Below are 27,797 nucleotides of genomic sequence, written 5' to 3' on the forward strand. Positions count from 1 at the left end.
CAAAGAAATAGTGAATATGGAAGCTGGGGAACACAGCTGTACATGTTTTTAGAAGAAATTGACTTAGAGAATGTTGAGATAGTAATATAATTATGAGAGAAGAGGTGATTGAGGAGATAGGAAAGATTTGTAGTGATATACTGTCTGAGGGCAATATGTTGAGCATGACTGCTTTAACGATAATTCAGGTTTTTAGAGGATGCTGAATGGAAACACTAGTAAAAAGTGAGCATCACAACATGGAAAATTTGCTAGAAGGAGAAAAGGAAGATTAAAATGCATTAGGGAATATGTAGAAACCATCTGTAAGGATTTAGGACATTATGGAATAAAAGGGGAAGAGTAAAGTGACAGGCTAAAGAATGGGGGCTCTAAAGCATCACAATAAGGGAAATCTGCTATAAGGAGAAAAGGAAGATTAAAATGCATTAGGGAATATGTAGAAACCATCTGTAAGGATTTAGGACATTATGGAATAAAAGGGGAAGAGTAAAGTGACAGGCTAAAGAATGGGGGCTCTAAAGCATCACAATAAGGGAAATCTGCTATAAGGAGAAAAGGAAGATTAAAATGCATTAGGGAATATGTAGAAACCATCTGTAAGGATTTAGGACATTATGGAATAAAAGGGGAAGAGTAAAGTGACAGGCTAAAGAATGGGGGCTCTAAAGCATCACAATAAGGGAAATCTGCTATAAGGAGAAAAGGAAGATTAAAATGCTTATGGGAATATATAGAAAATGTTTGTACAGATTGAGAACATTACTGAATAAAAGAGGAAAGAGTAAACTAATGGGATTGTAAATCTCAGAGTTCAAATTAAGAAAAACAGTCAAACAAAAGGAGAACAGCAAATGTTGACAGAAACGGTCGTCCTTCACAATTGATTTGTGCAGAGGGACAAGCCAACATGCATTACCATGCTTCAGAGTAAAGGTATAGTGATGTCATATTTAAGTCCTCAATTTCACACAATTACTCTCGGTATTCTGGGACTCTCACTTACAAATCTTTGAATTTAAAACTGTTATTACCTAGAGGATGATATTTCAAATTATCGTCTTTGATAAGCTACAGCAATTAATTAGTTTTAAGAAGTAATTAGTGAAAACAAACTGAGTAAGTGAGCTTATCACATTATTCATGAGCAAATGCCCTGGAAGGGACAGGTTAACAGGATGCAGTGCATAGAGAATGAATCAAGAAGAAGTGGAACACAAGATAAAAGGCAATGATTTTTGTGATAAGAGCTGTAGAACTGCTGACCTGTAAGCAGAAAGTGTCATTTTAAATGATGTAATATTTTTTGGAAGGTTGTATGTATAAAGACCAAGAAGGAAGATAAAAAGATGAAAAAAGAAGTAGTAGTAGCACAAGCCTCCCACCCTAGTTATGCACCTGGAATTGTCTTTTCCAGAATGTGTGTCCCTATAGTGTCCTCCCATTTATGATCCAGCCCAAGAACCCTGAAAGCTTCGGTAAAATCTTGTTACCTTAGGCTGACTAGGGAGGCTCAGCTATCTTCCTTTCTTCACTCATAGCTACAAAACACTGCTAACTTACTGTTCTTGCTCCATTCTGTGAAACTCCTGAGGTACATTTGAGAATGGGCAGCTGTTAAACTGCAACTGCAAATGTCAAATACATAGCTACTAAGATATTTATATCAAAATATGGAATACAGACTAATGTTGTTGTTAATCAAGTGCACCATACATTTTTTTTATTTTTATTTTTTACTATTTTGTTTAATATTCTGGAAATATTCATATATTCTCTCTGCGTCTTAACTTAGTAAAGGGCTTTGGATCCAGTGGGACATACCAGGTCATCATAGTACAGTAAAGAGATAAAAAGAAATTTCCAAATGAAGCTTACTAAAAAATATAGTAGAGTGGCCTTTACGAGTAATACAACACTGCTGAGTTACTACATCTCGCAGGTAAAAAACTTGTAGCTCTCTTGGCACAACAATCTACTGACTAAGAAGTGCAAGTTTATGTTTTAACATTTGCAGCCTCTTGGGGTTTATTAATGTCTGAAATATTACTTCTGGAATGGAGTTCTGTCTTTTGACACTGAATCTAGTTATGATCAGTCAGAGTCTTCATTGCATAGAGCATTCCAATCATATGGCCATTAAAAACTGATAAGGTGACAGTCACTCATTCTGTGACATCCCATTAACCCTTCATTCTTTTCAGGGTTGCAAGGAAGCCTGAACCTATCTCAGCACACACACATACACACATCCTACAGACAGTCTGGAGGAATGCCAGTTCACCTATGGCATGTCTTTGGGAAATGAAACTAGACCATCTAGTAAAAACCCACAGGGACATGGAGGACACAGACACTCATCAGAGAAGGTGTCTCAGCCAGAAATTGAACTGCAGAGCCAAAATCTGTGAGGCAGGAATGCTAACACCTGCACCAACGTACAGCCCATAATACGAAATTCAGCATTAAAATTATTTTTGCTACACCATAAGAAGTTACTTTATACACAACACTGCTTATTTCACAGCTATACGTTTCTCCTAAAAAATGTTTTACTAACACATTTTAAAGTAATCAGAGTACCCCTGCAAAAACTTGCTAGGTAATAATAAAATAGCGGTAAAGCTCTTTTTAGATGAAAAGTCTGACTAAAATAACTGTAGAATATGTGTCTGGAGCGTTTCTCCCTGGCACATCTGCTGAAAATTGGCTTCGTTCCAAGTTGGACTTTCCCGGTTAACAAATGATAAATAAATAAAAAAATATATTAATTTGTACCAAAATCCACCCAAAAGGTGTTCTCTACTCCTTTCTTTTAATTATGGTAATATTATGCTAACAGATGTTTTTTCTAGACTTAGGCAGTTTTGCATGGAAGGCACATTACTCTTATCTCCTAAAGAAGCTGTGAATTGGATCAACTATCTCTGTCTTTCTTACTCTCAAATGAAAACAGAACAATTCTCAAGAGGGAAAAGGTAACATACTTCATCATTACAGAAGGTGGCTGAAGAAAGCCTAAAGATACAACTGACCTTTTCCTGATAAAGTTTATGAAGCCAGTTCCCACATTCATTTTCATCTTCTGGAATTTCTTCCAATGGTATCCGTCTGCAGAAAGAATGTGACAATCTCAGTAGAAGAAAACCCAAAATATTTAGCCCCTCATAACAGAATCACGGCTACCGCAGGTCAATGCAACATTCATAAATATCAGAAAAGAAATCACATTTTATGTCAATTTTTCTTACGCAGAGTGGAATTCACAACAAAAATTAAACAACAAATAATGTCGCAGATCATAAGAAGCAAGGGAAAACAGAATGCAAAAAGTGCTACAAAAAATAATCCCTGATATTTATGAAACCAAATGACAAACTGAAGTTTACATCATATAACAAATAGCTGGAGGTTCAGAAGCATTTAGTGGCATACCTCCACCCCACAAAAGCAGTCTTAGAAACTTGGACAAACTTAACTAACATGCTGTTTTAATTAACATCATGTACTGCAAATATCTGATACATACAGCATAACAGTATAAAACATAAAAATGTGATCTCTTCAAACGTCAGCCTTTTCTCAAAGAACCCAACGTTAATGTGCTAATGGCTTCATCAGTATTATATGTACCCAGACAACTCCCTCAAACATCATACTTAAAAATGTACTAACATCCATCAGTACATTTGTCTGGGACAATACAATCGCATTTACAGACTTATCAAAATAAAGCACAAAGGTTTGGACAAGGCCATTTTTATGTTTTTTCCCCATACTATGCAGCTAAACATCTTTGAAGTGCTCTTATGCAACAGGCAACCCCTTCTCATGAAGTCATAAGGAAAAGAGTGAAGCAGCTTAGTTCCCTATACCAAATCAGTTTCCTACAATGTATCCAAGTCTTCGCTTTGAGAGGCATACCTTCAAAAAAAAAAAAGCCACATCACCGCAGACAGTACCACCTACTCTTACATGATCCAACAACAGACTTTCTATGTTTCATCTCTGTAACCTCATTTCAGCCTAGCCCTCCATTGCCAGATATATTTTTGGTCCAGACTGCTCTGGCTAATAACGGCAAAATGTGTTAAATCTGGAACTTTCATAACAGCCTCTTATATAAGTACATATTACTAGAGTCAAGAAAATGTGCTTTAAAGATTAGCAATTCATGTCAAAAAAATAATAAACATTCTACTAGCTTATCTAAATCACTGTCACCTTTATCCTATTAGTCACGTGGGAATAAAACCTATAAATTTATTTTCATGAAATGGATAATGGCTGTATTTGAAGGACAGTTAGTTACTCAAAAAGCCACTTATTCAAGAAGTACTGTACAGAATAAAAAAAGAACACAAGTAAAATGCAAAATAGAACACATTAACAAGTACAGTATTACTTACGCTCGGCATAACAAGGGCAACAGATATATTTTTATATACCTAGCATCTAAGCAAAAATATTTTCTGTACTCTAAAATAATGAAGATACCCATTCTGTAAATGAAAAATCATGACAGCAGATTTTCTTACGGATGTCAAACTTAAATATATCTTACTTGTAGCTAAAGAAGTAATCAACCAGATACAGAAAACTGACACAATCTTTTCAGTACGTAAAGTACTATGAATGTTTAAGGGAAGTACAGCTGTGTTTAAGTACATTTGCCTTAATAGTAGATCTTCTAGGAGTGATTGCTATCACAGGAAATCAGAATGTTTTTGTTCTCCCCCATATGTCTGTGTCTTCATCCCAGTCCGAGCTTTATCAGCCATACTGTATTCCATATGAAAACCTTACACGATGCCATGTCAATGTTCAATAAACGCTTTATAGGATTGTGAGGCATTCATATAGTTAACATTGGTAGAAGCTATCTTCTTTTTCTTGAGCTCTTTAGCTCTTCTGTGACTATGGCAATTGATTGTCACAGTAAATAACAAAAAATCCTTTTATTATACAAAAAAAAAAAAACGTGAAATGAATTCAATAATAACAGTTGCAAGCAACTAGTTACAATTACTCGGGATGGAAGGAGGGCACCTTCATTGTTATACTCACCACTTGGTGAGATATTACTACATTAAGTATTCTTACACACAAGTCTACTATCTTCACTGAGGGGTTCAATGCACTTGGGTAGATTCCCAAGTAGCATTGTTATATTCAAGGGAGACAGATGGCTACAGGATCCCCTGTAACACAGTCAAACTAAACCCTTTCTTACCTAGGCTTGCAGTTGGCTGGTGCAGAGGGTTGAAGCTGTGAGCAAAGACAACTACTGGTAACTGTCACATCCCCTCTCTAAACTCCCCAGTTTACCCCCCTCCCCACAGGGGCCACTAATTTGGAGGCACAGTTGGCAAAGAAAGTATATCTTTGGGGTGATTTAGAAGAGATGGGGTTTTCCTGACCTAGTATTATCTTCACCTTATCTCAGGGATTTTTTTTTTATAGGCCCAAATTTTTCCTGGAGGGGTAGGTGTGCAGTGACGCTAGCACTTTCACAAGGGTGTTCCCCAGCTATGATACCTTACCGTCAGCCCTTCCCTTTCAATGCACACATGTGCTTGTGTGATTGTGTGATACTAATGCTGCTCTCCAACCTCTGCTACAAAGCATGGCAGTGTCATTATAAATAACATCCCAGTTATACAGTCTTCCTCTGTGAGTGTGCACACTCCCAAACATGCCCAAAGAAGGCTAGTGCATGAAAGCAGCTTAGAAGTACCAAGCATATGTTTCTCATCCATACACTACATGCCTTACTTCTCTCTGTTTAGTAGGTGACAGCACTGCAGTATGCAGGATTTCTCCAAGGATGGGTTAGCCACCACTGGCTACTAATTCTCATGCTGTCCTGCTGATCTCCTCCAGATTCTGATTCGCTAACTGATCTTGAGTCATCTGGCTCATACTCAGGGCTTTATTGCTCTATGCAACTGAGCCAGGCAATGAAGTTAATGTCTGTGGTCATCTTTCTTAGTCTTTCTGGAGAGTTCTCCACAAACACATAGGAAAACTGTCACTGGCAATTTGTCTGTCTGAGACTGGAAGGTCCTTAATTTACATCTGAAGGGTCTCTTGACAAAACTGACCAGATATCTATACTGGAATAGGAGGAAATACCTGAGGTGAGCCCCTCCCCCTTCATTCAGTGTCAAACTGTGAAACTGTCTGGGTTGGCTGACATGCACTGGCGCACCTAATGTTGGCTTGCCTACTGCCACCCAGGCCGACTCTGGGTATGATGCCTAGACATATGATGCCTGGCCACTTAGAATCTGAGAAAACATCGCAGGAGCCAACATAGAACCAGAAAAAAAAATACTGTAACCCATAAAGTGGCCAATTCCGGGTCTGACAGAATAGCCTGTGCAGGACAAGTCTATATCTCTCCCCACCCAGGCAATGTGGAACTGGCCACAGCTGGAGGAAAAATCTCAATGACAGGGGCAGAGGCACTGGCCTATCGAATATCTTAAGTAAAGACACTACAAGATCAGAATCCTGGGGAACAAAATGTGACTATATGAACTGGCATCCTGACACATGAAAAGCAAAACCAACACAGACATGTGATCCTAGAGATAACTGAGTGCTTATATTAGATCCACCTTCACACCTCTCATAAGCTTGAGAGCGGGGAAGAACTTAAGCTGTTTGTCTTTGCTGAAGTTCAGTTTCAGCACAATCATCAACCAGAAAAGCAGGAGCCCACTTGACTAGAGGTGGAGACTATAACACCTCTCCTGTGAGTCAAGGTATGAATAAAAACCACAGGACATACTAACCTTAAGCAGAGGTAATTACAACAGCTGAAGGCTCATAGGTAGTAGGGTACGACTTCATTACACCATAAGTATGCCTGTTTCCATAGAAGAAAGCACAGCTTTAACTTTAATCATCTTAACATGTTTAGCCCTGATTACCGACTGACTGACTTGCTGAACTTCTATTTAACCTGAATCCTAGGTCTCCTTAAAGCAGACTCGATAAAATCAGCATAAATATCACAAGATTCTGATGCATGTCCAAGACCTAAGTGATATACACATTTATCAAGACTGCTAGCATGAAAACCTGCTTGTTGCAGTTACATTTTCTAGATTTATGAGCTGTGATGTCAAAAGGACAAAGCCCAGAGCAACAAAGAAGTCACAACGGTCGAAATCCACTGCAGGTCCCAAAACAGGGACTGGAAGCCACAACAACGAAGTGGTGGGTGGGAAAGTTCTAAAATACAGAAGAAGTGTTTTTTTAAATAGCAACAAATTTCTCAAATTGCAACAAAGGACAAAGAGTAAGTGGTGAAGGTGATCGCTAGCCTATATTCATAACATACAACAGAACCAATTTATTAAGATGAATTCAAAAATGTAGCCTGGGCTGTCAGAATCCATACAAATATGTTTAGTGGTGGGAAGAAAATGTAAAATACAGGAGATGACTGCAGTCTATTACAGGAATGCGAAGATGCATTTTAAGTTACACTACCCAATCCCCATTCTTGGCTGATCATCTGCATTTCTATTACAGATATCACTCCAGTGCTGGAATTTCACAATGTAGCACTGTAATCCTAAACTCCATTTACAAAATTTTTCATTTTGCCCACTGATTTTGTACCCACTTTAGGGGATTATCATCTGTAACTGTTGTGAACTTTTTCCATACAGGTAGGTTTGAAGTTTTTTGTAGATCATAACCACAGCTGCATATGATTCTTCTTTCCCTTGGCTAGAGTCAACAAATAATTCATACTGATAGATGTTGCTTTGTTTTGAAGAGACCTGACTAAATACAACTCCAAGTCTGTGGTTTGAAGCATTTATCTGCATGATACATTATTGGTTATAATCAGGACTAGACAGTATAAGGGATCCACGCAATGCCTCTGGGTTTTTGGAAAGTTTGTTCAAAGTCAGCATCCATATAACCTTAGATAGTCTGTTTTTCATATTTCACAAACTGATGTCCAGATAATTTTATCTAGCATGTTTGGGGGTGTCAGATCTATGACAGCAGTAGCTATGGTACGATAATGAAGAACAAACATTCTGTAAACACCGCTGACTTCAGGAACTGAGTTCTGGTAACATGTGTAAACCATGTCTAGACAGCTTCTACTTTGGCAGTTTCTGGACAAGTTTTGCCACCACAGACCCAATAAACATGAAGAGGTACTTCTGCCATTCCTACCTGACATTTGTTTGTCTTAACCGTTAACTTAGCCCTTTTTAATGTGCTCAGTATTTACACATGCTCCTGTTAGGGTAAACAAAATATTGTAATATCTATATAAGCTAGAATATAAGCCCCAACTCCTGCTAGTATGTGACCTATAAGTCAGAAAACTTGATGGGTCATCTTTTTGTCACAAAAGGCATTTTGGTGAATACATATAACTCAAAAAAGATAATACCTCTCCTTTGCAGCAGGCATCAAAGGCACCTGCCAATAACCCCTAAGTCACCAGCAGTTAGAAGTGTATCCCCACGCAGCTGTTCTAAAGCTGCATCTGTCCTGAGCATGGGGTACACTTCTGCTTCTGTGTAATTATTTAGTTTCCTAAAATACATGCAAAACCTGTTTTTTTCCATGCTTTTTTTGTCACCAAAACCACCACTGACAGCCAGGGATTCCTGGACTACTTCAAGACACAATTTCTTCTGAAGTTCTTCCTGGATGGTGTGCTTTATTTTTTTGAGCACCCAGTAAGGAGTTTATTCGTCTGGCTGTTAGGTTTCCATATCCAAAAGGTGCACTAATAATGGGGTACACCTTGGCTTATCAGTTGACATGCTCATAAACTCCTGTATAATAGCTTTGATTTCCCAAACCTGTTTAGGGGGACATGTGCAGTGACAATACTATCCCATCCATTGAGAAATCAGTTCATGCTTCACTGAGGAGATCCCTGTCTGATTCTTCTTGTAGCCCACAGCATATAGGGTCTATATTAGATGAACGAATGATCAAAATGTCGAATACAACATGCTTGACACACTTTGATCGAACGTTCATCTAATCAAACCCTTAAAAATAAAGAAAACCGGAGTTTCAAAAAGTTTAGTTTGTCCCACACCTTCCCTACACTAACATGCAACACACACACATACAACTAATACATATAAACCCATACATTCTCACATCATTCAACAACTTTCAAACCTAAACACACTCTTATACTTTTAAAAGAAAGTGGGGGGCTATACCCCAACTATATATATATATATATATATATACCAACTCCGAGATCGCTATACATTGGGGAAAGGGCAATTACCTGGTAATCGCAACATACACACACAAGTACGGAATTCACTTATCTAGCCATTCCAGACAGTGTAGCGTCCTTACGTCACAAGCTACACTCACCACCATGGTCAACTAAAACTTTTTGGAACTCCGGTTTTCATCTTTTTCAGTGTTTGATTAGATGAACGATCAATCAAAGTGTGTCGAGCATGTTGTACTCAACATTTTGATCGTTCGTTCATCTAATAGGAACCCAGCATATAGTAAGTATTACTGTCTCTCTATCATGGTAAGGATTCATTACACTGACATGGCACAGTATGTGTTACTGCTTCTTGCCTGGCAACTACACCACATAATTAACACCATTTACTCTCCTCAAAACAGCGGGGATCCTCCCATGCTGCTTGTAGCTAAAATTCTCAAACAGGAATAAGCACCACTACCTTTTGTCTGAACAAATACACTCATGCTCTTACTGTTTAATCATATTAGACCTTGTGTTGCTGTTGTGTTGTGCTAGGTTCTCTTGTATCAATCCCATGAACTTCTTATACTCAGTCCTCAAATTCAGCATGTGCAACACAACAGATTCCTTGGGGAAGGGAAAACGTGTCCCATTCTCACATAAACTGGCCTGTAAATGTTTTCAGCATTGTCCTGAGACAAGAATTAAATCTCTCCACTGAACTATTTGTCTGTGAATGGTGGCAGTAGTTTTTAACTACTTCACCTCACAGTGCTTCCACTAACAAGCTAGCAAGTCTAACATGAAGTTAGCCCTTCTATCTCTCAGTATTTCCCAAGGAAATTCACCCTTCTGAAAAATTCGAATAGAGCATTTGTCACATTTAATCCGTCAGTAGATGAGAAACTAGTACCGTAGTCTACCATTTTCAAAATGTAACTCTAACAAGTGGCACTTAGAATACTAAAATGCCCCAAATCTCCCACGCCTAAGCTTTGGAACAGTTTCTTGATAACATGCAAGTGCACCAAAGGAGCCATAGCTTTGTCTCCTGTCATTCTTAACTTTTACCCATACATCTTGCAGTACCCTCTCATGTCTTTTGCAATACCTGGCCAATAGAAATTTTGCATGACCTTACTTTCTGCAGGACTTGTGTCAAAATGTCATGATAAATGAATATCATGGTTTAAGGATAGAACCACTAACTGCTACATCCCTTCTCCCACAGGAGTCAATTTACTTTAGAGTAACTCTTTGTTCTAGTATATCTTCCAAGGGCTAATGCTATTTGGACACTTCCAAGGCATGAAGAAGAAAGGGCAAGCCATTCTAACTGTCAGTATGATGTTTCTTTCTCCTCAGCTTTCATATTCTGGGACACAAAGGAAGCATGTAAGGTTGACTTCTCTCTCTCTCTTTATTCTCCATGAAACTCACAGCAGCAAGACACTGGACATAGACAGTTGCTGCCATCTGACCCTGGTACCAATAATGCTTTGGCCAGCTAAGAACTTGGTTATATTCAACTGGACGTATAAGAGAATTTAAGTACCTTTATCTGCACTTTTTTTTAAAAAAAATACAGTATTTAATTTGATTTAAACTGTGCTGAAGGAATATTTCTCAAGTGGTAGTTATTCTGCTCTTTAGTAACTTGAACTGAAGCTAGTGTGTTACTTGCTAGTAATTACAGGTGTGGGGGTAGCCACATTCTTTGATTTCCTGTCCTTGCCTTTTTAAGTGGTGCATTGTGAAATTTTTATTGCTTAAAAACCACAGCTTTGGCCAGCTAAGAACTTGGTTATATTCAACTGGACGTATAAGAGAATTTAAGTACCTTTATCTGCACTTTTTAAAAAAAATACAGTATTTAATTTGATTTAAACTGTGTTGAAGGAATATTTCTCAAGTGGCAGTTATTCTGCTCTTTAGTAACTTGAACTGAAGCTAGTGTGTTATTTGCTAGTAATTACAGGTGTGGGGGTAGCCACATTCTTTGATTTCCTGTCCTTGCCTTTTTAAGTGGTGCATTGTGAATTTTTTATTGCTTACAAACCTCAGCTTTGGCCAGCTAAGAACTTGGTTATATTCAACTGGACGTATAAGAGAATTTAAGTACCTTTATCTGCACTTTTTAAAAAATACAGTATTTAATTTGATTTAAACTGTGTTGAAGGAATATTTCTCAAGTGGCAGTTATTCTGCTCTTTAGTAACTTGAACTGAAGCTAGTGTGTTATTTGCTAGTAATTACAGGTGTGGGGGTAGCCACATTCTTTGATTTCCTGTCCTTGCCTTTTTAAGTGGTGCATTGTGAATTTTTTATTGCTTACAAACCTCAGCTTTGGCCAGCTAAGAACTTGGTTATATTCAACTGGACGTATAAGAGAATTTAAGTACCTTTATCTGCACTTTTTAAAAAAAAAATACAGTATTTAATTTGATTTAAACTGTGTTGAAGGAATATTTCTCAAGTGGCAGTTATTCTGCTCTTTAGTAACTTGAACTGAAGCTAGTGTGTTATTTGCTAGTAATTACAAGTGTGGGGGTAGCCACATTCTTTGATTTCCTGTCCTTGCCTTTTTAAGTGGTGCATTGTGAAATTTTTATTGCTTAAAACCTCAGCTTTGGCCAGCTAAGAACTTGGTTATATTCAACTGGACGATAAGAGAATTTAAGTACCTTTATCTGCACTTTTAAAAAAAATACAGTATTTAATTTGATTTAAACTGTGTTGAAGGAATATTTCTCAAGTGGCAGTTATTCTGCTCTTTAGTAACTTGAACTGAAGCTAGTGTGTTATTTGCTAGTAATTACAAGTGTGGGGTAGCCACATTCTTTGATTTCCTGTCCTTGCCTTTTTAAGTGGTGCATTGTGAAATTTTTATTGCTTAAAAACCTCAGCTTTGGCCAGCTAAGAACTTGGTTATATTCAACTGGACGTATAAGAGAATTTAAGTACCTTTATCTGCACTTTTTTTAAAAATACAGTATTTAATTTGATTTAAACTGTGTTGAAGGAATATTTCTCAAGTGGCAGTTATTCTGCTCTTTAGTAACTTGAACTGAAGCTAGTGTGTTATTTGCTAGTAATTACAGGTGTGGGGATTCTACATTCTTTGATTTCCTGTCCTTGCCTTTTAAGTGGTGCATTGTGAATTTTTATTGCTTAAAACCTCAGCTTTGGCCAGCTAAGAACTTGGTTATATTCAACTGGACATATTAGAGAATAAGTACCTTTATCTGGACTTTTTTAAAAAAATACAGTATTTAATTTGATTTAAACTGTGTTGAAGGAATATTTCTCAAGTGGCAGTTATTCTGCTCTTTAGTAACTTGAACTGAAGCTAGTGTGTTATTTTAGTAATTACACAGGTGTGGGGTAGCCACATTCTTTGATTTCCTGTCCTTGCCTTTTTAAGTGGTGCATTGTAAAATTTTTATTGCTTAAAAACCTCAGCTTTGGCCAGCTAAGAACTTGGTTATATTCAAGAGAATTTAAGTACCTTTATCTGCACTTTTTAAAAAAAAAATACAGTATTTAATTTGATTTAAACTGTGTTGAAGGAATATTTCTCAAGTGGCAGTTATTCTGCTCTTTAGTAACTTGAACTGAAGCTAGTGTGTTATTTGCTAGTAATTACAGGTGTGGGGGTAGCCACATTCTTTGATTTCCTGTCCTTGCCTTTTTAAGTGGTGCATTGTGAAATTTTTTTTTGCTTAAAAACCTCAGCTTTGGCCAGCTAAGAACTTGGTTATATTCAACTGGACGTATAAGAGAATTTAAGTACCTTTATCTGCACTTTTTTAAATAAAAAATACAGTATTTAATTTGATTTAAACTGTGTTGAAGGAATATTTCTCAAGTGGCAGTTATTCTGCTCTTTAGTAACTTGAACTGAAGCTAGTGTGTTATTTGCTAGTAATTACAGGTGTGGGGATAGCCACATTCTTTGATTTCCTGTCCTTGCCTTTTTAAGTGGTGCATTGTGAAATTTTTATTGCTTAAAACCTCAGCTTTGGCCAGCTAAGAACTTGGTTATATTCAAATGGACGGATAAGAGAATTTAAGTACCTTTATCTGCACTTTTTTTAAAAAAATACAGTATTTAATTTGATTTAAACTGTGTTGAAGGAATATTTCTCAAGTGGCAGTTATTCTGCTCTTTAGTAACTTGAACTGAAGCTAGTGTGTTATTTGCTAGTAATTACAGGTGTGGGGGTAGCCACATTCTTTGATTTCCTGTCCTTGCCTTTTTAAGTGGTGCATTGTAAAATTTTTATTGCTTAAAAACCTCAGCTTTGGCCAGCTAAGAACTTGGTTATATTCAACTGGACGTATGAGAGAATTTAAGTACCTTTATCTGCACTTTTTTTAAAAAAAATACAGTATTTAATTTGATTTAAACTGTGTTGAAGGAATATTTCTCAAGTGGCAGTTATTCTGCTCTTTAGTAACTTGAACTGAAGCTAGTGTGTTATTTGCTAGTAATTACAGGTGTGGTAGCCACATTCTTTGATTTCCTGTCCTTGCCCATTGTGAAATTTTTATTGCTTAAAACCTCAGCTTTGGCCAGCTAAGAACTTGGTTATATTCAACTGGACGTAAGAGAATTTAAGTACCTTTATCTGCACTTTTTTAAAAATACAGTATTTAATTTGATTTAAACTGTGTTGAAGGAATATTTCTCAAGTGGCAGTTATTCTGCTCTTTAGTAACTTGAACTGAAGCTAGTGTGTTATTTGCTAGTAATTACAGGTGTGGGGTAGCCACATTCTTTGATTTCCTGTCCTTGCCTTTTTAAGTGGTGCATTGTGAAATTTTTATTGCTTAAAAACCTCAGCTTTGGCCAGCTAAGAACTTGGTTATATTCAACTGGACGTATAAGAGAATTTAAGTACCTTTATCTGCACTTTTTTAAAAAAAAATACAGTATTTAATTTGATTTAAACTGTGTTGAAGGAATATTTCTCAAGTGGCAGTTATTCTGCTCTTCACTTATTCCCACCTTCCCTCCCTGTTTTTGTTTTGGTGTTAATCTTTGTGGCCTTGAAACTGCCCGCCCCTCAGCCTGCCTCTGAGCCCATCTCATTTGCTCACTCAACTGAGTGCAGTGAGATCATATTCTGATTTCACGTACTCCTACTGTGTACAAAGAGAGCATCTGGGAAACAGACAAAAAAAAATTAAGCTTATTTCCTGCCTTTCCTGTTAAGTGGTATAGATTGTTTGTAGGCTTCTGAGCCCCCAAGCCTTTCTCTGTTTGAGGGAAGCCTTCTAGCTTGTTTTTTTTTTCTTATAACTAGCCAGTTTTCTAGTTTCAGCACTCAAATCTGTTTCTTTGATCTCGGCACTTGTTCAGGAAAAAAAAAAAAATTTATCTGCTTTTACTGTTTCCACCTACTTCATTTTACTTTTGCATCATCTTAAAAATACTCAATTGTATTTATTACTGCTTGGTGTAACTCATTCTAAGCCTTTTGGTTTAAACACTTGGGCTTCGGACCAGTTGTTTTGCACTGAGAGGGTTTGTGGTCTGCACTGTTGTGGCAGAACAGGTAGCTTACATCCTTCTAGGTTGGGAACTGCTGATTGAGGGCTCAGTGTCTGTTATTCTAAAAGTGTATTAATTCTGGTTTAAGCACTTGGGCTTTCAAGCCAGTTATTTTACATTAAGAGGGTTCGTGGTCTGCACTCTTGTGGGAGGAGAGGCTGGACTCTGCCCTTCTGAGCTGGGAATTTCTGGTTAAAGGCTTATAGTGCATGCATATCTGAACTGCTTCTTACCAAAGTTGGTGCCTTGTTTGCTGTGGCATAGACTGGATTCGGGCCTGCTGGATCTAGCTTTGTTTGTGTAACTTGAGCACTAATCCAGACATTCTCTAAAGTATTCAATTGTATTTATTACTGCTTGGTTGTAACTTGATTAAAGTGTAGCTATCATTCTAAGTCTTTTGGATTAAGCACTTGGGCTTCAGACCAGTTGTTTTACATTAGGAAGGTTTGTGGCAAGCACTGTGGTGGCAGGACAGGTAGCTTTCATCCTTCTAAGTTGGGAACTGCTGATTGAGAGCCCAGTGTCCAAGGGTATTAGTTCTGGTTTAGGCACTTGGGCTTCAGGCCAGTTATTTTACATTAAGAAGGTTCGTGGTCTGCACTCTTGTGGGAGAAGAGGCTGGACTCTGCCCTTCTGAGCTGGGAATTTCTGGTTAAAGGTTTATAGTGCCTGAATATTTGAACTGTATCTTACTGAAATTGGTACATCTTGTTTGCTCTAGCATAGACTAGATCCAGGCCTGCTGAATCTATCTTTGTTTATATGCTTGTTGTTTGTTTGCTTGTTATTTCCCTGGAAGCTAATTCCACCTAATACGCTTCTCAGCTTCTGTGGATCACTAGTGATACCTGCATTGCTTACTGTACTAGTTCCTTGTTTCACTTGAAAGAAAGTTACTGTTTGTCGCTTTTGCATTTAGTTACTTGTAACACATTGCACTCAAGTTACCTGGCACTTGCTCACTAAAGCAATTATATAAGTCAGCACTAAAAATTAAAAGCACTACACCCTCACTCCCCACTGGCCCTTGTTTTCAATTATTAAGGAATTCCCAATATTATTCTAGCATGTCCAAAGGTCAGTTGTCAATCTCCTCCGTCCAGCTGGTGAATCTGAGAATCTTGAGGCAATGTTATAACTGCCTCATGTACACAGACAACCCTCTCCTCCTCCCACATAACACAAATACTTGGAGATGCAGCTATTTAGCCAAACTGGAGGCTGAGCTCTCTCAACTCAGGACTGGCAAGACCAGACAGGAGGAGAAGGCAACTACACACACCACAAAACCAGCCTCACATAATGCTACCACACCACTGAATAAAACACATAAACACACAAAGACATACTGAGGCTCTGAGTAAAATTTCCCTAAACACCAGAGGCCTACAAAGCAGACACCCAAACAACTGCTACCTCAAGACACCCCACAAGCAATACATAAACCACAAAAGCAGTGTGCAAAGCAGTCACAGCCCTTAAGGCCAAATACAACACCAAACATACTTGTCATAGGTGACTCCATAGTCAGACACACTGACGTCCCACTCACCAGGCTGAACAAGGAGAGGGTCACAGTAAGCTGCCTATCGGGCTAGAATCCCACATAACACAAGCACTCTGGTCACTCAGCAAGTACAAATATGACACAGTCATTGTCCATGCCGGTGTGAACGACCTGAGACGTACCTCCCTGGACTACATGAAAAGAGACATAGAGGAGCTCTCTGATTATGTAGCCCAGGCAGGTATGACCCTGACCCTGAGCAGTATCCTTCCTTCACCAAGAATGATGCCACAATATAGAGACAAGATGATCAGCTTTAACAATTGGCTTAATGTCTGGTGTCATTCAAAGGGGATCCAGTGTCTGTCTGCCTGGGATGACATGCTTGACAAGCCACACTGCTTCCCTGTCACCCCGGATATTGGCTAAGGCTCTTGCCACCCCATAGTGCCTTTTTAGGCAAGGCTCAAATTCTAAACCTACCACCCTAGAAAACAAAAATGGGAAGAAACTGAGGGTAATGCTGCTCAATGCCAGAAGTCAATCTCAAAATGCACGCTCGAGGCCCTTCTCAGTATGGAGAACATCGATGTCTGTGCTGTAACTGAAACCTAGTTCAAGGCTCCTGAGAGCACCCCGGCACTATTAGGTTTTACCTCATATCATGCCCGCCCCAAAACCCAGACCACACCACAAAGGAGGGTGTATCCATATTCATAAAGGATACCCACACCTCCAGGTTGGTGGCAACGCATCTAAGCTCGAAACCATCCAGGTGCAACTAACCATAGGCAAAACTGCTCTACAAATTGTAGCATGCTACAGGCCACCCTCTCAAACTCAGGAACCCCACACAGCCTTCCTGAAGACACTGGAGGGTATAAATGTATCTCCAAACACCATCATATTGGGTGACTTCAACTACCCGAATATAGACTGGGAACATTACTCAAGCCCTAACTTTCTAGCCCAATGGTTCCTGGAGTTCATAAACTCAAATACCATGGAACAGCTGGTCACTGTTCCCACAAGAGGAGAAAATATACTAGATCTCATTATCACAAACATGGGGACAAAATGCTCCACACCGAAGTATATCCCCATTGATCTGATCATAAACTAATCTCACTGGAAATCCACATCCCACCCCCACCCCAAACAAAAAACACCACAGTGAAGAACTTCTCTAAAGCAAACTTCACACTACTCAAGACTGGTGTGGTATCCTTCAAGGCCCCCGAGCCAGTGGAAACCACAACCAAGCCCTTACAAATGCCTTCTATGAATACCTCCAGGACTGCATGGATCAAGCAATCCCAAATAAAACCAAGACTCTTTCCACAAAGGGCAAACGTCCACTCTGGTGGACCCCAGCCATTAACAAACTTTACAATAAGAGGAGAAAGCTATTACATGATAGAACAAAATTCATAAAAGGGAAGTCACCCCTGATCATTAGTAAAAATATGAGCACTCATAAAATCAACTAAGGCCAATTTTGAGAGAAAAATTGCCATGGATTCAAAGGACAATCATAAGGCCTTTTTCAGCTATGTTAGGAACCTGGGTGGAAACTCCCAGATATGCTCAGAATTAGTCCAAAATGATACAAAAATCACTGAACCCACAGACATTGCCAACATACTGGCAGACAGGTTCAGTGCAAACTTCACCCCTCTCCCCTAAAGGAGAGATAACTATCCCAGCAGAGTGTAGCCTCCCAGACATCTCAAATGCGCGGTGAAAGCTGCTCTCTAAAGCTAAAACACAGCATCAATGGGACCGATGGTGTCCCCTGCTACACGAGCTAAATGAGGAATTAAACCCGCACATAAGGCAGCTGTTTAATCTCAGCCTTACCACAGGATACGTGCCCAAGGAGTGGCGACGGCAACTGTGGTCCCACTCCACAAAGGTGGTGCCTCTACGGACCCTGGTAATTTCTGCCCCATAAGCTTAACAAGTCTAGTCTGCAAAGCTATGGAGAGGATAATAATGGAGCTCATAAACAAAGATATAGGGGACTTGCAGACATTGGACCCGACCCAGTTTGGCTTCGCAGATCATGCCTTTTGAACTTGGAGTCACCAAGGCCATTGATGAGGGAAAGGCAGTCCATGCAGCCTACCTTGACTTTGCACAATACCCCACTCGGGTATTGTAGAAAAACTTACCAGCTTAAATGTAAACCCATATGTCACAAGATGGGCTGCAAACTGGCTTAAGGACAGAACCCACAGGGTTAGAGTTGCTGGCTTTATACAGACTCCAAGCTGGCACATGTAGTAACCCTCAGGTCCTGGCCCCTATTGTTCGGCATCTACTTCTCAGAAGTACAGGCCAACATGGGAGGACTTGCTGGACAAAGTTTGCAGACGACTGCAAACTGGGCCCATAGTGGAAAGTGCATCGGACACGGATATCCTTCAGAAGGGACTCATGGAAACAGATAGCTGGTGCCAGAGCCATGGCCTGAAGTTAAATGCCAAAAATGTATAGTCATACCCTTCGAAAACAAGGTAACCCTAAGCTACCATATAGGTGGCAATCCACTAAGCACAGAAGTGCCCACCTGATCATGAAGGGATTCACATCCAGATCTAGTGAGGTCATTGTTATCAGACCAATGATCGAGTACAATGCCCCATTCGGGATGTATCTCACCCGACATCTGCAGCAATTGGAGAGACCCCAAAAGTTCCTCACCAAAAGGATCAAAATCTGTCATATGCTGCCAGATTGAAGAAACTCCAGCTCTATTCAGTTGCATATGCCTGACATACAAGGCCATGTCCAACCCGGAATTAATGGACATGCTCCACCTCAAAAATCCAAATCCACCAAAACCACTAGAGCAAGCGACTTAAACCTTAGCACGATATAAATATTATCACTCAGAGACTCCTATGCTGTGGAATAAAATCCCGGTCCATGTGAGGCAGAGCACCTCGCTGGCTCTGTTCAAGAGAAATCTTGACCTGTGGATGGGAGATCGTAGGTTTATCCTGGGAATCATCTCTGTGTCACTGCTGGACAGAGTCACAACAAACTAATGGGCACAGTATTTTCATATAAAAAATTTGGGCTAGGCTTATAAATGCCTTAGGGCAGATAGCCTAGTATAAACCTATGAACCTATAATAGTCTGCTGTTGTGTTAGAAGTTGAGTAGTCTTCTCCGAGTCAGCACATTAGTTAATCCTCACATTTATGTGCACAGAAAGTTTGGATGCCTCTGCTTTATGGTGGGGGTTGGGGAACTCAATGGACTAAATAAGTCTACAGATGTGGCACTCCAAGGCATTTTCCATACATATCAATGTCCTGATGATGACAATAATCATGTTATCCCTGGAGGCCTACCACAAATTCTTCCTGGAGCCTATGCCCTCTACTCAGACAACATGGCTATAAGTCTATACATCAACAAAGTGGTACCAGGTCCCACCACTATCGTGGGGCAAAATCAACCCATCATTTTCTGGTAGTTACACTTATCACTTCACAGGTATGGCATCTTATATAGTTCCTATGAGTAGAATATCCTGTCTCTCCATCAGGGATCTCTAACCTCTTGCTGATATATGATGGCATGGATCCACAATGTCTAGGCTGATCCCATATTACTTTTCTCTGCAAGAATGATAACATCAAGTGGGAGAACCATACAGAAGAATGCTTAGTGAATGCTACATGCATCCCACAACCTTTCTTTGAAAGAATAAATTTCCTAAAATGGCCAAGCACCTCTCACTATCATCATCATCATCATCTTTACAATGCCACTAAAGTTGGGGTCTATCAGGGGGAAAAGTGGGAAAGAAGACTCCTCATCATTCCAAACTTTCATCATGGAAACAATGTCGTAAATCTACATGGTTTTCATCCTTGAAACTTTTTGTATCTAAACAGGAGAACAGTGTGATGAAAGGAGATACTGCCAGTCCAGCTAGCTGGAATTTTGTAAATAATTATATGTCAGTGGTGAATAATCAAAATGATTTATACAAATTGCTTGTGACACAAATGTGTTAGAACTGTATGTCATGTGTATATCAAACTGCTTGTGTAGATGCATGTGTTGAAAAGGGTATTTGCAGACTGCTCTTTGAAATGTAGCCACAGTGTGCTCTACTGGAAGAGAACAAAAATGTACATGCACTATTGTAGTTGTTTAAATGTATATATTTTAACAGTGGAAACTGGAATACAGGAGGTTAACTTCAGAAAAATAACAAACTAAATTACTTTATGGCTAGGCCACAAAAGATGGTATCTTTCAGTTTTCAATACAGAAAGAGCCACAACGTCTGTACTAGGAAACTTTCTGTATTATGTTTAGGGTGAATTAATTACTTGTCTTGAAAGCATGAAGGAATACAATTGTTTTATGACTTCCAACATCTGCAAGAGATCTGAGGAGAAGCCCTTTGTATATTTTTACAGGTAGATGCTAAACACTGCTAGCTTCATCAATGGTTGTTTTGGGCCTGGGAACTAAAGATCAGATGACAGGAAATGATGTCATTCTGCAAGCTATCCCAGAAGTAATATTTTAGATATTAATTTGAGAAGTCTCTTGGTGAGGCAGAGCATTATACATTCTGTCTTGGGCTTGACAACAACTAGAGGATCCATTCACTACATTTGCCTTGCTCTAATAGTAAGTTATTAGGGAATAGTAATTCTGTTAGATTCAGTCAGGAATATTGTAAAGATTAGTTTATTTGAGACTGTCCTGCAATGATGTTTTAAATATTTTCTGTGGTTTTGAATTCTGATATCACTGTGAATATATATCTTGTTTTTTTATTATTTATTATTAAATACATTTAAATCTTTCACTGTGGCTGATCTGTGTATTAAGTTTTGAGAGTACTTGCATATTTATTTGGTGACACTGTGTGGGACACTCCTAATAGCCTTTTGCACTGGGTCAAACTACCATTTGGGCTAATATTAATATTACACAGTATGATTGGACACCCTTGGTTAAGGGCCTTAAAGTAGCTGATAAGGAGTTGACTGGTGGCAGTGGTAATCACCTTATAGTCTGGCCAGAAGGGGGCATAGCTAGTAAACCTGTGCCAGACTATCCTAGGTGTGTGTGTGTGTGTGTGTGTGTGTGTGTGTGTGTGTGTGTGTGTGTGTGTGTGTGTAAATCAAACCTCAAAGTGTGTGTGTGTCAGCTACTTGTGCAGGGAAATGAAGCACTGGTTGGATAGAGAGGGAGCTGGAGGTCTTGGCTTGGTCACTTGGCTGACAGCTCAACTCTATAGCTGTGCCATTGGGGAGTTTTACTGGGGATCTGGAGAAAGGTGGTGGAACCAGACACGGGCTGAATGTGGTCTCTGTGTGCTCTTAAGGGAAATTGCACTTGATGCAGAGAGCTGCATTTGGAAATACTGTGTGTATCTACCTGTTATCCTCCCAGTGTACATCCCCCACTGGTGCCAGTGGTGAGGATTGAGGCTCCTTGATTACTGGTCCAGTGGTGGGGCATCACAAACAGTCACTGAAGATACAAATGTCTTGACATGAACATTCCTATATCCACTCCTGAGGGGGGAAAGGCATAAAACCTTGAAAATCCTGCCTTAGAGCAAGCTGTATGTCCTATGATGAACAACCCCCTACCCCAAAGACACACATCAGGGTATCTGATGCAAGTACAGACAAGGCTTGTCCTCCTAAAATGAGCTGAAGCTGTTTATTCAGCACTGGGCCAACCAGCACTAGCCTAGCCAATGCCTGGGGACCCAGCACATGCCCAGCTGAAAGCACTGCTGGGGAAGCTATGTAAGAACAGAAGGAGACAAGAACAAAACCTGTGCAGTGGCAGAAAGGCCAGCCCACATAAGATAAGCCAATACCAGGCTACCTGAAATCAGCATGAAAACAACCTGTATACAAAGAAGATGCCTAATGTTGATGCAAACATCAGCCCACCTAACACTGCAGGAACCAGCTTTGGACGTCCGGAATCCAAGGAAGTGAACGGTGAGGACAAACAGTGGCATTCTGGCACCACCAAATCAAAATACAATATTCCATAACATCCAGCCAGTGTCAAAGAGAAGAGAAGAGAGCTCTCTTTCCAGATCTATCTTTAGAACCTTCAAAGGTCTGCAACAGGGGAAGGGTCAAACCTGTCTGCCCTTTTATCATCTAGAACAGTCCTAGCCAGTGTAGTATCTGGTCCTCTGAAAGCAGACATATTATGTATTGAATTTTAGCTCCATTTGAATATCAGAAAATAATCAAGCATACTCTTGCTGTTACTGGACAGCCAGCTATATTGGTAACATTTTTTATGCTGGCATTAGGTGTTGAACACTGTTAGTATATTACAGCTTGCAGAAAAAAAAAACAGTGAAGTCCATTGTTAGTCAGATGTCCACAACCAAACAGGTTGGGGACAGTTCCTCGTCCCTTATGACTGAAAACTCTTTTAGCAATAAAATCTCAAACTAATACAAATGGGTCTTCTTTGTGACATGTCATTCTTCATAAAAAATATATATTTTTACTTACAAGATAAGACCAGTAAGTAGTAAGTAAGATACATATGACCTAAGTCCTAATTAATGAATACAAAAGGAAACAGTGATGAACAAAATCCACCAAGGACAAGATAATGAAAGGCCTCAGTGAAAACCCAGGACAGAACCACCCTAAAGGAAAGACAAGGTACATTAAACAGCAACAAATTATCAAGCTTCTCCAAAAAGAGTAAAACAGAGTGGTGAAAAAGGTTGTTGACCTACACTCTCAACACTAAAGAAAAATCACATTTTTAAACTTTGATCAACAAAGTAGCCTAGGGCCATTAGAATTTGATGCAAATACATTTGGAAGCAGGAAGAAAATGGAGAAGAGAGAGACTTAGGGTACCATGAGAACAGCAGGTACAAATTTAACTTGGAAACAGTACGCACACTAAGCTTAGCATGCGCTGCACACTAAGTCTTGATAGGATAAAAAGACTGAATTCTCCTCAGGTGGATCTTTACAGCGTTAAGTGATGTGATCTGCAATGGGATCTTGTAACTCTGTGTTTATATCCCATATCAGAAGAATCTGTCTCAGTTTTAGTTTTACTATATCTATCTGTTAACCAGATAAGTGAACTAATCTTTCTCTGGCTATTTTTAGCCATAACATGGATTGCAAAGGCAGTGACATATATAACACATATATGGACAATTTAGTATAGCCAAGCAGCAGGCATGTTTTGCAGAAATAGGAGGAAACTGGAGTACCTGTTTGAAATCCACCTATGAAGACATGGATTGAACATGCAAAACTCCACACAATGAATTGAGGCCAGGATAGATTCTGAGGCCTTGCAGCTATAAGGCAACAATCTTCTCACTAAACAACCATGTTAATAAAATGTGTGTGGAGCTCTCTTCTCTGTGCCTTTGAGCCCAATTGCTTCAAAAGTATATTCACATATTTTACATTCTGCATCTATGTCTAGTTTTATGTGTTAATTTTCAATATTTTTAGCAAGCAATGTTACTTGCATTCTTGTCTCAGTGCTCTTTTCACTTTACTAGCATGCAACAGACCCATTTGCTAGTGAAACTCATATTGATGTTTCTGTATAATATGACAACCATTCTGAATGCACGTATCCTTCCTTTACATATCTTTGCAAAATAGTTCATTTTAGCAAAAATTCTACAAACAAACAATGCTTCCTTTCTTTTTAAAGCCACAACTAGTGCTTAAAGACTTGATTTTTCAACTGCAGCATATGTTCTGTGCATCTTGTGGCTCTCCTTTTTGTCCAGAATTGTTGCAACATATTCCTTTGTCATCAACTGTACAATGCTTCATGTGGATTTTATAGCTCTTTTTATTCTCTAACACTGCTGCAACACATGCTGACTTTATTTCTTATAATTATTTTATATTTGACTTGCATTTTGTCTTACACACAAAATTCTTCAGTTACTTACTTTAACTATGTACTACGAAGTAGTAACTTTACTTGCTCTACACATCCACAACTTGTAATAAGGTCAGATCTGCTTCTCTTAACAGTCTACTCTTAGTTTCACTTATTATACTGCACGTTACTCTGTCTCTTAGTAATCATTCATGTAAGTAACCAAATCCCAGGTCCATAGGTGGATGCTAGGCTAGTCTGCCCTGAAGGGACATTTTAAGCTTAGCCAATAACCCAAGGTCAGAATCAAACCTTGGTCCTGGTTCTGTGAGGTGAAGACTTTAATCATTATGCCAAACTCTAGATGTCTATGATTCTGTTCTCTGTCTCGGCAACAGAACCATCTCTAGTCTATGCATCTTTACTTTACTTCGTTCATAACGTCTTCAGTCGGTTTCAGAGGGTACTTCATTTCTAAACACATCTCCTTCAACCTATTGAATTCAACCAAAAAAATCCTGCTCTGTAGAAGTCATCCTAGACCCACAAATAAATTGCTCTTTTAAAATACTTCTTTTCTGCCTAAAAGGGTGTGCACTTGTAAAATATAAGTAGGAATTGGAAAATGTTTCCTTCCTATATATATATATGGTGGATCTAAATTTTTTATCCTCCTTCACCTTTTGAAGAGTGAGATCTAAATAATTCATTATACCCTTAGTAATACAATGTTTAATAAATTTAAGGAATTTTGTAGTGTTGTTTATATATTTTAAAAATTCCATCAATTTGGTCTCTGACCCTGTCCAGAAAATACAAATATCATCCAGGCATTGCCTGTAAGACTTTCAATATCTGTAATTTTAGTAACTCAGATAGCAATAAAACATACTTTAACTTATTCAGTAAGATCAGTGGATCTAGGATGACTTCTACAGAACAGGAATTTTGCTTGAATGTAACAGGTTAAAGGAGATGTTTTTAGAAAGTAAGTGCCCTCTGGAACTGATTGAAGAGGTTATAAATGAAGTAAAGAACAGGAGGGATGGAAATATGGTCCAATTTTTGGGTACTGAACAGGAGATGGCAATGGAGGATAGGGCCCAGGACAAACAGGTAGAGGGAAATGAAGAAGTGTTAAAAACATATATTATGAATTTCAACAATGATACTTATTTTATTAGGGGGAATTGTAATGGACAACTGGAATAGATTTGCTTCCTACTCTGATCTAGAGGACCTATTTAATGAACCTTTGAAGTTTGTTTATAAAAAGGGAGGAATGTTAAGGACCTATTGGAAAATAGGCCTAAATGGAAAGGGAGAAAGAGAAATGGTACCTTCAAATGTGAGGCCTGCTCCCAGTGTCCCTATATGTTGAATAAAGAATCAATATTTATACAGTCTAAGGACAGGGTGATTGAGGCTAACACCTACTCAAACTGTAATAGTACAGGGATGGTATATGCTGCTATATGTACTAAATGTGGGGCATTTTATATACAAAATCTATAAGGAAATTGAAGAGAATGGTAAATGAACTTTTAAATGAAATTCAAAATAAAGATGTTAAAATGCTCTATATAAACACAGTTTAATTTGCTCTTCAGCAAATTCTATATATTTTTTTTGTTTTGGAATTTTGTTTTGGAAATGGTAGAATAAGACCCTAGAGGTAGTCCCTGGGAAACTAAAATAGAATATAGAGAGCTTTTCTGGCAATTGGTTTTGGAAGCAAATATATTCCCAGGGTTGAATGAGAATATTTCCTTAGCCCCAGTGCTGAAACTAAGGGCAGCTAAGCTTTAACAACTATTAAAACACAGATATATTAAGCGATATTTATGCGTTTTAAAAGGTTTTAGGAATTATAAAACTTTTTATAATATTTTCTACAGTGTTGTATTGTTTTTTTTTATGAACCTGAGTTAAATTATATTATATTTTATTATTTTATTTTCAGCCACTAGATGACAATATTGGTTTTAAAATAACAGTTGTATTCCACTGGTCCTAAGTAGACTAGATTAAACAGCTTTGAAAGTAGATTTTATTAACAAAACATTTAGCCACTTTTAATGAAACAGGATAAGTTTAGGAAACATGGCTGCTTGTTTTATCACGTTTTCATAAGGGAGATGTTGAAAGGACTGTGTAGTTCTGTCTTTTTAAACAGTAAATTGAATGATTGTATTTAATTATTTAATAGAGATGTCTTAATATTGCGATAGTTTAAGGGGGTATATATAAGGGATGAAGGTGGTTTTACTTGTTATCTGATGAAGTCTTGTAATTGTGGACAAAAGGGCGGTAATACTACTAAGCGTTAATGTGAATAAACTGTGTTGGCTGACTATTTTTATTTAGACCTCTTCTGTGCTGTCTTTGTTTCATTCAGCCTAAATTGCCAGCAATAGTCTCTAGAATCTAATTAATTCAAAGCCCCCGGGCCTGTGGAAAATACGGCCCAGACCGCAGAATCCTTTATAAATGCATTCTATGAACACCTTCAGGAATGCATGGATCATGCGATCCCAAATAAAACCAAGACCCAATCCTCCAAAGGCAGACATCCTGTCTGGTGGACCCCAGCCATAAACAAACTATACAATAGAAGGAGGAAGCTACTAAATGATAGAGCAAAATTCCAAAAAGGGAAGGCATCTCTGATCAGTATTAGCAAAAAACTACGGGCACTCATAAAATCGTCTAAGGTCAGCTTCGAGAGAAAAATTGCACAGGACACTAAGGATAATCACAAGGCTTTCTTTAGTTATGTTAGGAACCTGGGTGGTAATTCCCAGATATGCTCAGAATCAGTCCAAAATGACAAAAAATACACCGAACCCACAGACATTGCCAACATCCTAGCTGACAGGTTCAGCGCAAACTTCTCCCTCCCCACCAAAGGGCAAATATCTATCCCAGCAGAGTGCTGCCCCTGACATCTCAGATGCTCAGGTAAGAGCTGCCCTCTCCAAAGCAAAAACACAGCATCAGTGGGACCAGGCGGTGTCCCGGGCTGCCCTACATGAACTCCAAGAAGAGCTAAACCCAAACATAAAACTACTGTTCAATCTCAGACTTACTACAGGATATGTACCCAAAGAGTGGCATACAGCAACTGTGGTCCCTCTCCACAAAGGTGGTGTCTCAACGGATCCTGGAAACTATCGCTCCATAAGCCTGACTAGCTTGGTCTGCAAAGCTATGGAAAGGATCATCATGGACCTCATAAATAAAGACATTGGGGACCTACAGACACTGATCCTGGAAACTATCGCTGCAAAGCTATGGAAAGGATCATCATGGACCTCATAAATAAAAACATTGGGGACCTACAGACACTGGATCCTACCCAGTTCGGCTTTTTTTAAGGGCAGATCCTGCCTCTTAAACCTGGTTGATTTCTTTGAAACAGTCACCAAGGCCATTGACGAGGGGAATGTGGTCCACACAGCCTACCTGGACCTCACAAAAGCCTTCGATACAATACCCCACTCGGGCATTATAGATAAGCTCACCAGCTTAAATATAAACCCCTATGTCACTAGATGGGTTGCAAACTGGCTCAAGGACAGAACCCACATGGTTAGAAT

At 38.9% G+C, this 27,797-nt stretch overlaps 1 protein-coding gene across 3 annotated transcripts in view; it reads right to left on the reverse strand.

Annotated features, from left to right (window-relative positions):
• The window catches only part of AGPAT4 (1-acylglycerol-3-phosphate O-acyltransferase 4), a 1,187,234-nt gene that overhangs the window by 272,409 nt on the left and 887,028 nt on the right, over positions 1 to 27,797 (reverse strand). For all 3 annotated transcript variants that reach the window (XM_044068028.1, XM_044068026.1, XM_044068027.1), the window contains one exon: positions 3,036 to 3,111. In XM_044068028.1, the coding sequence (XP_043923963.1) occupies positions 3,036 to 3,111 (76 nt within the window). The remainder of the gene's footprint in view (positions 1 to 3,035; positions 3,112 to 27,797) is intronic.

The sequence above is a fragment of the Protopterus annectens genome, chromosome 1.part0 (assembly GCF_019279795.1).
Source record: "Protopterus annectens isolate FY-2018-M chromosome 1.part0, PAN1.0, whole genome shotgun sequence".
NCBI classification, from domain to species: Eukaryota; Metazoa; Chordata; order Ceratodontiformes; family Protopteridae; genus Protopterus; species Protopterus annectens.